At 45.9% G+C, this 14,223-nt stretch overlaps 1 protein-coding gene and 1 long non-coding RNA gene across 3 annotated transcripts in view; both read right to left on the bottom strand.

The window, feature by feature from the left end:
* LOC127602086 (uncharacterized) overlaps positions 1 to 309 on the bottom strand; it is a 52,907-nt gene extending 52,598 nt beyond the window's left edge. Inside the window, exon 1 of the long non-coding RNA XR_007962701.1 lies at positions 8 to 309. This is a non-coding gene — a long non-coding RNA (uncharacterized LOC127602086). The remainder of the gene's footprint in view (positions 1 to 7) is intronic.
* A 4,416-nt stretch (positions 310 to 4,725) lies between these two features.
* The window catches only part of LOC127602058 (dynamin-1-like), a 36,084-nt gene continuing 26,586 nt past the window's right edge, over positions 4,726 to 14,223 (bottom strand). Inside the window, exons 3-24 of one of the 2 annotated variants that reach the window (XM_052067892.1) lie at positions 13,636 to 13,709; positions 12,473 to 12,622; positions 12,185 to 12,388; positions 11,998 to 12,096; positions 11,742 to 11,902; positions 11,500 to 11,642; positions 11,283 to 11,418; positions 10,962 to 11,029; positions 10,745 to 10,883; positions 10,573 to 10,659; positions 10,308 to 10,378; positions 9,164 to 9,215; positions 9,057 to 9,068; positions 8,872 to 8,985; positions 8,290 to 8,399; positions 8,084 to 8,195; positions 7,979 to 7,990; positions 7,286 to 7,453; positions 7,128 to 7,214; positions 6,712 to 6,866; positions 6,458 to 6,625; positions 4,726 to 5,773 (exon numbers count right to left, since the gene is read on the bottom strand). In XM_052067892.1, coding sequence (XP_051923852.1) covers positions 5,752 to 5,773; positions 6,458 to 6,625; positions 6,712 to 6,866; positions 7,128 to 7,214; positions 7,286 to 7,453; positions 7,979 to 7,990; positions 8,084 to 8,195; positions 8,290 to 8,399; positions 8,872 to 8,985; positions 9,057 to 9,068; positions 9,164 to 9,215; positions 10,308 to 10,378; positions 10,573 to 10,659; positions 10,745 to 10,883; positions 10,962 to 11,029; positions 11,283 to 11,418; positions 11,500 to 11,642; positions 11,742 to 11,902; positions 11,998 to 12,096; positions 12,185 to 12,388; positions 12,473 to 12,622; positions 13,636 to 13,709 — 2,344 coding nt within the window. In that variant the 3' untranslated portion in view covers positions 4,726 to 5,751. The remainder of the gene's footprint in view (positions 5,774 to 6,457; positions 6,626 to 6,711; positions 6,867 to 7,127; positions 7,215 to 7,285; positions 7,454 to 7,978; positions 7,991 to 8,083; positions 8,196 to 8,289; positions 8,400 to 8,871; positions 8,986 to 9,056; positions 9,069 to 9,163; positions 9,216 to 10,307; positions 10,379 to 10,572; positions 10,660 to 10,744; positions 10,884 to 10,961; positions 11,030 to 11,282; positions 11,419 to 11,499; positions 11,643 to 11,741; positions 11,903 to 11,997; positions 12,097 to 12,184; positions 12,389 to 12,472; positions 12,623 to 13,635; positions 13,710 to 14,223) is intronic. The other variant, XM_052067893.1, reaches the window with a different exon arrangement.

The raw sequence follows: 14,223 nt of genomic DNA, 5'->3' as shown, positions 1-14,223 counted from the left end.
ATAGGACCGTGTATTTATGTTTGTTTGTTTTTCCTCTGAAATTGTTGTGTGTGTGTTTAAGTTTAGAATTTTGTCAAGTAGCGTTTGGGTCCATGTTGATTTCAGTTCATTTGAAGTTGAAACAAGAAAGTGACAACAACAACAACAAAATGTAGCTGATGCTAACTTAGCATGCTAACATTGTCAAACTGGAGGGCTTGAATGGCCAGGCTGATTATCTTAATGTGCCCAATAAGATGAATGACGCCCCCCCCCCATCCCCCTCCTCTTCCTCATCCTCACTTTTCAGCAGTTGTGCCATAAACGTACTTGGGGGGGTCCCAACACATTTCAGTTTGTAACCATTTCCACCCCCCCACCCACCTTTTTCGTTAACTTACGGTTGTTGTTTTTGTTTTTTCCAAATGACAATCTCCCCCTTGTCATGAGAGGTGCAAAAAAAAAAAAAAAAGAAAAATTCCAAGTACTACTTTTTAGTTTTGATAATTTCCACTGCACACACCTTTCTTACAGTGCTTTTGTAAACATTTCTAGTGTATTTACAAGAAAATAAAGCTCGCTTTCAAGTGCAAAGTGGCCTGCTGCTCTCTTTTTACAATCCTGATTTATAATCGGCACATTTGTTAAAAACTTCCTTCAGTGTTTAAGACACGATGTAAAAATTAGCACGACAATTTGAAAGATCTTATAAACCAACCTAAATTTATTTCATTTCGGTATATATATATTTTTTAAATTATTAATCTGCAATTCATGTGATGTTTTTTTCCGGATATTTTTGTCAGTGTGCAACTTCTTGTATTCACTTTTTGATCTAGTACTTTATTTGCGTCCATTTTCATTTCTAAATGAGTCAAATACGGTAATATTTTTTGGAGTAATTATTTTCTTAGAATTTTTTTGTTTGCTGGATATTGTTATTTTGGCCGGGGGGGTGAAAGTAATTTAGAGGATGCTACCTGTAAATGCTTTTTTTTTCTTTTTTTTTTTTTTTAACGATGGCAGGAACACGTTCCTCCTGAGTCGCCCCACAGCCTGTTCTAGGGAAAGCTCACGAGTGATGACGAATTGGGATTGTCGGGAAATATTATACAAGCGGTCAGTTCAAAATGTCAACACAAAACAAACCACACTCTTACAGTCATTAATACGACATGCGCCATTTCAGGAAGCTTTCGGTTTCAAAAAGGTCGTTGACCCTGCTGTCCAGTTATCACAAGACTGGAATCTTGTGATTTATGTTTTATGAGCTTCCTTCATTTTTTTTTTAACCCAGTCAGGACTTGCGACACACAGTAAGTGCTCCTTGTGACGACTCTCCGAGAAGTTTTGAACTGACGCTTCCCTGGAAGAAGCCACCTCCCACGCCTTTGCAAACACCCCCACTCCCGAAGCGTCTGCCGGAAATGCTCCAACAATTTTAAAAAGGAGAGAAATAATATGTCCCAGCTCTGAATCTGCAATGAAATATCGATTGCATGCTAATGTAAACAAAGGCTATTTTGTGTGGTTCTAATTCCCAAACTAATTAATTTTATTTATAGATCAAAATAAGACTTTCTAAACATGTTAGCGTGTTCATTCTTCAGCGCGCCATCTTTGACTGACTGTCTTTTTGTGGCCTATCGTTGTTGCGTTGTCTTTTTTTTTTTTCTGAGTTTTCTACTTCTCTTTCCGCGTGAGCAACTGTTTTTTGTTTTCCTTTTACTAAGCAACAACAAGTCAACGACCTCAAAAAACTGCAGTGCTCAGTTGCCGTATAGAAAATGTATGCAACCACAGCATGACCATCGAGCTGAAGGAAAATATATAAAAATTAAGTTAAAAAAAATAACATGCAGAGTAGCTTGAGTTAATTTTGTCCGTTTTTTCTGACATTTTTACGTGAACAGAAGTTTTGACCTCTTTTGTTCCTACACTTGTGGAAGAGTCAAAAAAAAACAGATATGAGTGGAAAAGTGTCCTCACTGTCCTGTAGTGCACTTCTGAGAGCAGCCTGTGATGCAATCGTGAGCGGCTGGACTCGTAACCTTTTGCTCTGTGCACTTACATCAATGCAAACAAATGTGCAATGTGTGTGTTCATGTGCGTGTGTATCACAATCTGGGTCATTGTCTAGTCAATGAAGGACAACGCACAGAAAATGACCCAGTAGCATCAACATCGATCCAATAAATGCTGACATTACATCGACACTTGATGAAAACCAGATTTAAAACCCGAGCCCTAGTTCAGCAGTGGGCAATTGCAGTCCTGGATGGCGGCTATCCTGCGTGTTTTGCATCTCTTCCTGTTGCAATGCACCAGATTCAAATGATCAGGTCATCAGCAAGCTCTGCGAAGCCTGATATTGAATCGGGTGTGTTGCAACAGGGCGACTTGGAAAACATGCAGGACTGCAATTGGGCACCCTCTGCCCTAATTTGAAACACAAAGCTAAAACTCTAGAACCCTACTCTACTTTGAAACCCCAACATTAATTTAAAAACCCTGCTTTGAAACCACAACCCTAGTTTAATACCCTATTTGATACCCTAAAGCTAGTTCAAGACTCTATTTTGACATCGAAACCCCAATTTTAAACTATACTTGAAACACAAATCTTTACTTACAACTCTACTTTGATGGCCTAAGTTTGGTTTAAAACGTTACTTTCAAAGCCTAACCTTATTTTGAAACCCTAACTGTCGGAGTGTGGCGCATATTTGTGTATTTTAACCGAAAAAATGACCATGTATAGTTAGGCGTCTTTAACCCAAAAAAAACGAGCATGTATTTATAGTAAGGCCTTTTTGGACGAAAAAAACGACCATGTATAGTAAAGCATTTTTGGACGAAATTTTTAGCCAAAAAAAAAATGACCATGTATATAGTAAGGCGTTTTTAGACGAAATATTTAGCCGGAAAAAAAACGACCATGTATAGTGAGGCGTTTTTAGACGAAAAAAAATTACCATGTATATAGTAAGGCGTTTTTGGATGAAATTTTTAGCCCCAAAAAAACCCGACCATGTATATAGTAAGGCCTTTTTGGACGAACATGGCGGCCCGGTAGTCCAGTGGTTAGCACGTCGGCTTCACAGTGCAGAGGTACCGGGTTCGATTCCAGCTCCGGCCTCCCTGTGTGGAGTTTGCATGTTCTCCCCGGGCCTGCGTGGGTTTTCTCCGGGTGCTCCGGTTTCCTCCCACATTCCAAAAACATGCGTGGCAGGCTGATTGAACACTCTAAATTGTCCCTAGGTGTGGGTGTGAGTGCGAATGGTTGTTCGTCTCTGTGTGCCCTGCGATTGGCTGGCAACTGATCCAGGGTGTCCCCCGCCTACTGCCCGAAGACGGCTGGGATAGGCTCCAGCACCCCCCGCGACCCTAGTGAGGATTAAGCGGCTCCGAAAATGGATGGATGGATGAAAACGACCATGTCAAGTAAGGCATTTTTGGATGAAATTTTTTAGCTGAAAAAAATGACCATGTACAGTAAGGCATTTTTGGACGAAATTTTTAGCCGAAAAAAACGACCATGTATAGCAAGGCGTTTTTAGCGGGGAAAAAAAACATGTATAGTGAGGCGTTTTTGACCCAAAAAAACGACCATGTATAGTGAGGCATTTTTAGCCCCAAAAAACGACCATGTATAGTAAGGCCTTTTTGGACGAAAAAAAACGACCTTTTATAGTAAGGCATTTTTGGATGAAATTTTTAGCCGAAAAAAATGACCATGTGCAGTAAGGCGTTTTTAGCGGGAAAAAAAAAAACATGTATAGTAAGGCGTTTTTGACCAAAAAAAACGACCATGTATAGTGAGGCATTTTTAGCCCCCAAAAAACGACCATGTATAGTAAGGCCTTTTTGGACGAAAAAAAACGACCATTTATAGTAAGACATTTTTGGATGAAATTTTTAGCCGAAAAAAATGACCATGTATATAGTACAAAAATTGTGTCCATAAATGCCTTACTATAAATGGTCGTTTTTTTTTCGTCCAAAAAGGCTTTACTGTACATGGACGTTTTTTGGGGGCTAAAAATGCCTTACTCTACATGGTCGTTTTTACCATGCATATTTTTGGAATGTGGGAGGAAAACGGAGCACCTGGAGAAAACCCACGCAGGCCCGGGGAGAACATGCAAACTCCACACAGGGAGGCCTCTGCACTGTGAAGCAGACGTGCTAACCACTGGACAACTTTTTCATTTCAATAGTACTGTATTTTATAGCAACCAACACCACCCTCTAGTGTACAGTCAGGGAACATAACAGAAGTGATTCACGTTTGGGAGACAAATAAGATACACTTTCTTGGGATATTTAACATTTATTTTCCCAAACCACACAGAGCCGTAACAAGCCACAAAGCCTAAACCTAACTTGAACACTACGATTCCAAAATCAGAGGGAACAACTCATGACTGACAACATATGATGGGAGACCAGAAACTGTGACCGGATCTCAAGTCAGACTCGGCTTGAAAAGGATGACTGGAAATTTCAAAATGGTAAGTGAGCGGGTTTATTGACCAGCCTCTGGGAAGTTTTAGAGCGGCAAGTTCGAATGGAGACGGGCTTTGTTGCAGTTCAGGTTTGGCTGAGCGCTGTGATGAGCTGAGCTGCTAATTTCAAAAAGAAAGCGTCGAGCGCATTTAAAATCGAGGCACATCGGCCATTTTGCGTCCCGAGTTGACAGGAAGTAAAGAGGACGTGTCCAAAAAAAGATTCAAATCACGCATACAGGCTTTAATCTTTTAATAATGTCTTCATTTTGTGGGGGTCACGGGACAATCATCCGACTGCATAATTTACCCCCCCTCCCTCACGACACACACACATACACACTACTTGAGGCGTCACCATTGAATCGGAATCACACGCTTGAACACGCGACTGGTTACAAAGTGCACTCTGACGTCACTTTACGACGTCACACGACATGTCACAGCTACAAACACGTCAAGTGCATGCTGATGCATTGCTGCATGAATAACATTAATGACAAACATACGACAGTCAAAGACAGTAATTCTATATAGCGATCCGTTTTCATTGATAAAAGGTGTCCGTCGTCTGTCTAATCTCTGGCGTCGTCATCATCATCATCATCATCATCATCATCATCATCGACGTCATCGCCCACGTGCTTTTTGGATAGACAATTTCAAGAATACAGTGCATACATCTACAAAGAAAGTCTTTGAAATCAGTTTATGATATTGATTCATCATGAATGGCTTTACTGAGTTTAAATTTGGCAGAATCTTTAAAAAAAATTAAATTAAAAAAAAAGAATATATGCAAACTCTGGTTGGTAACTAAACTGCGACCTTGATCAGAAATAAGTTAAGCATATAAATAAATCACACCATAAATTTGGATGAATGAATAATCTTTCATTCCAAACAAAAGCCACACTTTACATTGTAAAGATGCACATTTTCTCATCTTGACTCAAGAGGAAAAATGAATAAATAATTGACCGATTGCACTTATCTCGCTCGTCGAGTTACTCGGCTCGCCAAATAGCGAGACAAGTCGGACCTTCTGCTGGCCCTTTTCTTTCAATCTTTTGATTTACGTCCACAAAAAGAAGACCAAAAAAAAAATCCTAACGGGAACACTCACGTGATAATATGACGTCGCCGTCACCAAACTACAACACAGTGACACAAAACCTCAAACAAGTGGGCGGGGATGCGTGGACCGCAGGTCATCAGTGGAGGGCGGGGTCATGGGGTGGAGCGAGATCTCGCCGGTGGATCCTCACTGATCACTGATGGAGATTCTAAATCAAGCACAATGTGATTTTTGGAGAGGCTCTTCTTGCGTCTTCTCTTTGCGACTGCAGCGCTTGTGGTGTGTGTGTGTGTGTGTGTGTGTGTGTGTGTGTGTGTGTGTGTGTGTGTGTGTGTGTGTGTGTGTGTGTGTGTGTGTGTGTGAAAGCATTAGAAAGCTGGAGGCATTAGAATACATAGACCGATGGTCATAATGAGTAAAGCTGCAGCTCTCCTCAAAAGAACACTATTTCTGTTTTAATCCATGCACCGTCTACACGTAATGCTCCACCGTTTGTGTTCAAAGATGCATCGCTTTAAACCAGCGGTGTCGGAGTCATTTTTTGCCACGGGCCAGGTTGTCATTCTGCTCACATACACAACAAATTGATGGAGAACTACTTAAAATTTTTTTTTATATATATATATATATATATATAATTTCTTTCTTATGTTTTATGATTACAAGGCAAACTTAGCTTAGCAATTAGCATGGCATAGCATCTTCGTCTTTTCTCTTCGTCTGTTCATGAAAAACGATTTGTTGTCGGGAGCGTAGCTTACTCGCCATGTTTTGATGAAGTGTGAACGGCAAACTTTGCCCAGCGCATCGAGCCGCCTTGTGTACGAAACGTGCAACGCGGCCGAATTTCCCTCGCCGTCGTTCCAACCATCTGATGAGATTGCGGCATTACCTGGGAACTCCAGGCGGCGGCGGCGCTCTGTTGGGACGAGACGGTACGGACGGTCCGGGGTCGGGTGACACGGCGGGACGAGAGGGGGGGCCGGGTGGCGCGCGGGCCCCTGGGCGAAGGGGGCCGGGCGGGGCTCGGCGTTGCGGCGTGGGACTGGACATCGGGGACCTGCCGCGGCATTTATTTGCGCAACTTGATTTCTCCAACGGGGAGGCTTATTTCGGCAAGTGAGCATTTGTTTTCGGGCGTCGTACCTGCGGCCCGACGGCATCCCCGTCACCTGCAGCCACGAGTCATCCACGGGCGGCGGCATGGAGGTGCTGACGGTGGACGTGCTGATGTCGCCGATGATGTTGAGTCCTTCTCGCAAAGCGTGGTACATCCTCAACATGTCGTCGCGGCGCTGAGCCTGACACGAACGGAAGGACGGACGGAGTGGAGGAATACCGGAATACCCGGAGAAAACCCACACAGGCACAGAAGACCTGCCATGCATGTTTCGGGAATGTGGGAGGAAACCGGAATACCCGGAGAAAACCCACGCAGGCACAGAAGACCTGCCATGCATGTTTCGGGAATGTGGGAGGAAACCAGAATACCCGGAGAAAACCCACGCAGGCACAAGACCTGCCATGCATGTTTCGGGAATGTGGGAGGAAACCGGCTCTACCTGTTCCTGGGATTCCTCCATCAGAGTATTTTGGTCGGTGCACGAGTAAAGCTGAGCCAGCAGGTCGGCGTGGATGAAGTCCTTGGTCTGAAGAGCATCAAAGACATCGGCTGTGACATCACTTCCTGCGTGCGTTCGCCCGCCGAGGCGCGTCATACATTGTTGACCATAAGGTGCATGATGGTCTTGGGGACGAGGTCCCTGATGGTGCGATGGATGATTGACAGGTAAGAGTCCACCAGGCTCCGAACGATCTCCACCTGCCTCTCCAGCTGAGGATCCACGCTGTGGATTTGCCCGTCGCCGCTGGAGTCCTCCGCCTCCACCTTCACACACACACACACACACACACACACACGCTCATTTTAATACCGCATTTGACATACAGCCTCACGCACACGCACACACACGTACGGTCTCAGTGAAGCACGACTTTGGGCCGACTGACCGGTTTTGACAGTCAAACGATGGCCCGGAGGCTATTTGCGGCCCAGAAATGTTAGCCTAGCGCTAGCAGAGCAGGTTTGAGTCAACCTGGTTGGTGGAAAAGGATCAATTCTGAGAGACTCTCATTGAGAAGTAGCACTTAGCCGCTAATTGCTAGCCACTCGACGCTAATGCTAGCAACAGCGGCTGCAATTCATGAAAGATTTTTTTTTACATTTTATTTTTTTTTTGCGACCATATATGTTGTTTTCTATTCCATCGACAAAACTTTGTATGCAGCATTGGTTGTTTTACAGTACAGAAATACGACGGTGTGAGGGTCACGACCTGCGGTGCTCCAAAGAAAACCACACCGACATCCTTATTTGCACCCCTGATTGTCAAATTGTTTTCATCCGACTCACCTTTTCTTTATCCTGTCGGGGAACAAAGCAAATGTCACAGTGAAAAGATGATCGTCATCATCATCATCATCATCATCATCATCATGAGGTGCGAATGAGGAGTACCACGCTGCGTTCGGGGTACACTCCCGCGCGTAGGAAAGACGCCTTCCAACTGTCCACCTCCTCCTGAGACTCACTGGCCAACTCCAGCTGACGGTAATCCTTGTACACGTTCCTTAAAATAAATAAATGAATGAATGAATTAATAAATAAATAAATCACTTTCTATTATTTGCCGACAAATACATCCACCTGTGTGTATCTTGTACCTGTGCTCAGTGTTGAAGAGAGCAAAAATGTGCTTGCTGGACATGAAACTCTTCTCGATGTCTTTGAGTTTCAGGCGATCAACTGTCAGCATGTACTTCTTGTCCTTCTCCTGCAGGAGGCAGTAGAGCCAATCATCATCAAAATGCCCTCAAAGGCCTCGTCGTAAACCTCCAGTTTCATTGAGGCTATCATCCGATAAGCGTGCATGTTCCCCCCCCCCTTACGCCCCCCCCCCCCAGATTTTTTTTTTTTTTTAACTTGGAACAACATATTGAATTAAAAGTACAGCACATTCATATGATTGGAGGGGAAGTCAAGTCAAAGATTGGTCCTTGCAACAGTATTTGTGCGCTCCCACCAGTGAATATTGAGTAGTAAGGAGATGAATGCAGCACCTTGACGGCGATTGCAGTCAGTGGTAAAGAACGGTACCGGACACAAAATGGCCGTGCACCCCCCTAACATCATTTTTTAAAATTATTATTATATGAGTGTTGACTTGAATTCCCCGATAAGCTTGAGTAGCAATTCTGAAGATGTATTGCCCAATTTCAACGTTCCCCCTTGCACGTGCGTCTTACCTCGTCGTCTTTGTACCAGGACAAATTCTCGGCGGTCAAAACAAACCAATACTCTTTGGCTCCGCCCTTCATGATGCCGATGTTATTGATGGTCAGCCAGCCTTTGCGGATCACCTGTCACAGCAAGGTGAGTCACGGGCTCAGCAAGAGCGCCCGCGCTCCGACGGCGCTACCGACTCACTCACCATGATTTCATCCTGACAACCGCAAGCCAACCAGAGAGAGAAGAATGAATGAGTGAACGCGCCAAAAGACGCCGGCCGGCGTATGCCGCTCACGTGATGGAGTTCACCTGATTGCCGCTCGCCTTCTTCTTGCTCATCTGACTGCTCTTCTGCTGAGCACTAAGGGAGCAAATACAACGGGGGACCCATTGAGCAATTTCGATTTTACAGGTGACTGTTTTTCGACGGTGACTTCGGGCAGTGGGGGGGCACACCCGAAACGGGTTGCCAGCCAACCACGCGGCACACGTCGATGAACAACCGTTTGCGCTCGCAATCACTCCCCAGGGACAACTTAAGAGTGTTCCATTAGACCTGCCATGCATGTTTCGGGAATGTGGGAGGAAACCGGAATACCCGGAGAAAACCCACGCAGGCACAGAAGACCTGCCATGCATGTTTCGGGAATGTGGCAGGAAACCAGAATACCCTGGAGAAAACCCACACAGGCACAGAAAACCTGCCATGCATGTTTCGGGAATGTGGGAGGAAACCGGAATACCCGGAGAAAACCCACGCAGGCACAGAAGACCTGCCATGCATGTTTCGGGAATGTGGGAGGAAACCGGAATACCCGGAGAAAACCCACGCAGGCACAGAAGACCTGCCATGCATGTTTCGGGAATGTGGGAGGAAACCAGAATACCCGGAGAAAACCCACGCAGGCACAGAAGACCTGCCATGCATGTTTCGGGAATGTGGGAGGAAACCAGAATACCCGGAGAAAACCCACGCAGGCACAGAACACCTGCCATGCATGTTTCGGGAATGTGGGAGGAAACCGGAATACCCGGAGAAAACCCACACAGGCACAGAAGACCTGCCATGCATGTTTCGGGAATGTGCGAGGAAACCGGAATACCCGGAGAAAACCCACGCAGGCACAGAAGACCTGCCATGCATGTTTCGGGAATATGGGAGGAAACCGGAATACCCGGAGAAAACCCAGGCAGGCACAGAAGACCTGCCATGCATGTTTCGGGAATGTGGGAGGAAACCAGAATACCCGGAGAAAACCCACGCAGGCACAGAATGGGAAGACATGCAAACTCCACACAGAAAGGCGCCGGTCCTGGATTCCAACCCACCACCGGTGCACTGTGTGCAGACATGCTAAGAGGTCACCCCACCGTCCCGCGTTACACGTTTCGAGTGGGTTTCGATTGATAGCAAACGTAAAAAGATCGCAAAGCTTTTTTTTTTTGCCCTTACTTTGCAAAACCAATGAAGTCTTCGTGGTTTGTGTTGATGTACGCCAACTCGATGTCCACCAGCAGCAGGACCTGACGTACGCACACACACACACACACACACACAAGAACAGAGACCGGTAAAGCTGGCTCAAGACTGACTTATTTGACCACAAATTGTTGGACCGCAGCCGTCATGGCCGCACAACTAAAGCGGCAGTAGGCGTAATATTCATGCCCTGAGACTCTACTCTACCACACGGACAGACAGACGAGTAGACAGACACCTGCTCTTTGGTGCGACTTTCTCTGTCTCGGATGTGCTGAGTGACGATTCTTTCCATCTCTTCTCGCAGCAACGGGTACTGGGCCAACTGGAACAAACACATGTTAGCCTCTACGCTAACTGGACGTTCGCAGTAACGGTAGCGTGTCGTAGGTAGCGTAAGTAGTGGTTACCTTGAGGGCGCAAAGTCTGACGGTGTTGACGAGCTCGTTGATGACCATGTCGATGCACTTATGACAAGGTTCTTTAATTTGGCTCATCTGACGCTTGACGATGGTCTCAAAGGCCATGTCGGGCGTGAACAGGCCTGTCCTGAGCGCGCACAAACGCACGACGATGAGATGCCGGCGCAGGAACTGGACGAAGCCCGCGCGGATGACACAAAGTCACCTGATGCCGTGAATGTTCTTGATGGCGTAGCTGATCTCTTTGCGAAGGGTCTTCTCGTCGCTCTCCAACTGTACAAACAGGAAGACGCGGACTGTTTGGCGGAGATTTCCATACGATAGCGGCACCAAGTGGCTAATGTTGCTAATGCTAAGTGAAGGATTTGCGCAATTTGACTCCAAACGTTTGTTTTGGTTTTTTTTGTGTTATTGTTGATGCGTAGCTTTGCTGATTTCTTTTTGCATCGACGTGCGGTCACTTCAAATGGAAGCGATCAAACAGTTCCGCTCCGTTAGGTGACGTGCGCCGGCGTGTTGCGTTTACTTTGACGAGATCAAAGGGGAAGCGCTCGTGAAAGATGCGATTGATCTTGGCTCCTCCCGAGAGCTCGCTGGTGTCCACCTGATCGCCGCAACCTTCGATTCGCTTCTCAAAGTCCACCGCAAACTGCTGCACCATCCTGAACAAAACACACACACACACACAAAATCAATCTCGAAGTGTGGCGGGTTCGCACGGCCCACGGCGTGCGTGCACTGACTGCAGCAAGGCCTTGGTTTTGCGAGAGGGATCGTCCGGATTGAAGTTCTTGTACTCGGCGACTTCCTTCTCGATGTCCAACAGCTGCTTCTGCAGTTTGCTGCGTAAGGCGGGCAGTGTGTCTCGGATGTGATTGGTTAGTTGCTGTGGTGACACAGCCCAAAGCAGAACGTCAAGTCAAATGCCAAGACGGATGAGAGAGGAGCGAGGGGGGGTTGGGGGGGGGACGCGTGCGCAACAGACCTGGTTGAGAACCTTCTGCAGGTAAGCGGTTCCCATGCGCTCGGCCAGGTGTCGGTAGGAGGCGTGGGACAGGAAGAACTTCCTCTCGGCCTGCAACGCCGCCGTGATGTCCTTCCGGCCGTCGATGTCTTTCTGACTGCGGTTCACCACGCCGACGTAACCTGGTTGGGAAAGAGCTCGCGAGACCTTCACAAGTCCTCAACGCAACGTAATATACTTTGAACGACACCAGGGCGGAGCCGATTGGTTGCCGTACCCCTGCGAAGCGGCAGCAGTTTGTTCTCCAGGATGTCTCTGGCATCGGTTCCTTCGTCCATCAGGTCGAGTTTGGTGATCACGCCGATGGTTCGGAGACCTGCGCACGCACGCACAGAAAATCAAGCGTTGGGCATGCGTGGAAGTAGAAGACGTGTAAGATGAGGATAGGGCGGGCCTTGGGCCACCTTGGGGGTCCACCTCCTTGGCCACCTTAAGCGCGTCGGAGTTGGCGAGGTCGGAGTTGGCGGGAGAAACGGCCAATAGGAGGCAGTTGTCCTTGGTGACAAACTGCATGAGCATGTCTCGGATCTGCTGCTCGATGTCCGCCGGTTGGTCGCCCACCGGGACCTTGGTCATCCCGGGAAGATCGACCAGCGTCAGGTTCAACACTGAGTGCGGCACAAACACGCAAAACAACATGTCAACCCTCTACTGTGCGTGTGTATGGGTGTGTGTGTGTGTTTGTATCTTACCATTGGGCGAGAAGACACGCAGGTTGATGGGAACCGGACTGATTCCTTTGTTTTGTCCCGTCACTCGATCCGTTTCCGCTTCGATTTCCTGACGAACTTCCTCGAAGTCCGTGAACTTTTTTCCTTTGCAGTGTAGGAATTCGGCATATTCTGACAAAATGATGACGTCATCGGCGTTATTAGCAGCACACATACCGGACTGGACATGAAGGTTCGGGGGTGCTCAGATAATAATAATAATAATAATAATAATAATAATAATAATAATAATAATACATGCGTATCATCGTGCAGTTCACTGTCGGCTTCATCTCTTTTTGACAAAAGTCAAGGCACACGTTAACAAATATCATCACACGATTGACGCCGGCAGTGCTATTAGCTTGTTAGCTGCCTCTGGAGTTAAAACTTAAGCCCTGCTCAATGTCTGAAACGACTAATGTCCACCAAAATTCATATGCCCGTTCCAACTCTTGTCCACTTAAACCTGTCAACAAATAAGTAAATAAATCGGCACAATACAACAAAACTGGCAGGGTTTACTTTCTGGACCAGAGCATGTTTTACTTTAGGCTTCCCTATATCCGGTTTTCTGCGGCTATCGGCAATTAAAATTAAATATTTTTTTATCGCTATTCTTAATGCAACTGTGAGTTGAGGGGTTCGAAGTTTTCGAATGGATGGCTCTGCGTAAAGAATGGGCAAAAGGAAAGATGGACTTGGTTTGAACGTAGCTTTCATTTTTCTTTTCTTCTCCGCGCAGTAGCAACGAGAAGACACCTTCTTCCGGCTCCCACAACACTTCCTGCTTTCCTTTAGCCAATCAGACGCTCTCAACATAAACATGTTTAAGAAATTTTTAAAGACAATATAATTTGGATAAACTTAACATGAAAGACAATATAATAATGTTCAAACATTAATAATTGATAATAATTAACAATTTAACAAAAGCTTACACAACTTAAAACAAATGTCATGCCCGCGACCGACGGCACACTCACACCAGCCCAAAAGGATTCATCTCATCCTTTACGCGAGAATGTTCGTACGCAGGCTTTACGCACACTTGATCAATGGAGGCTCCAGATTCTACATTGGAAACGTGAAGCAGACTTTCCGTCCCCTACTTCACTTAGAATGCAGTCCAAGAAGCCTCTCACCTGTCGGGCAGTTGATGAGTTGCAGCACTAGGGGGCGCCGAGTGACAATGCCAGACCCGCGCGGGAGGAAATCTCTGGTGGGAAACGTAGTATCATGAGTATGACCATAATCATATTACATGAGAAGCATTTCCATGTCAAATGCAACACCCCCAACCTTTCGACACAATGACACGGTATCGTTCATGATTGATTTCATGATTCATAAACAATCAGGGAAGGCTCCAGGATTTTTTTTCTCCCCTGGGGCTAAAGGGGGGCTTGAACGATTTATATGGGAGCTAAGAAAATAATGTATAAATGTTATTTAGAATAAAAAATAAATAAAATGTATTTTTGGAGGGGCTTAAATGGAGCGACGCAGATTTTTGACAAGCCCCGGTATAGCGCCATCACTGTGAACAGTTAAAGAGCAGAAAAAAAACATCCTCAACAGTCCTTCTCAATCAGGAGTCATAATGATTAAATAGATTATCCTGAATTCGTCGAATCCAAAGATATAGTCGATAAAGATGAATGACCGAGAGGTTCCGGTAATGATAGGACCGATGCGAATTATTCAATTTGATGGCAGTCATGTATTGAGAA

Source organism: Hippocampus zosterae, chromosome 6, assembly GCF_025434085.1.
Source record: "Hippocampus zosterae strain Florida chromosome 6, ASM2543408v3, whole genome shotgun sequence".
NCBI lineage: Eukaryota > Metazoa > Chordata > Actinopteri > Syngnathiformes > Syngnathidae > Hippocampus > Hippocampus zosterae.
Note: the sequence above shows the minus strand (reverse complement) of the source record. Positions and strands in the feature narration are given on the sequence as shown.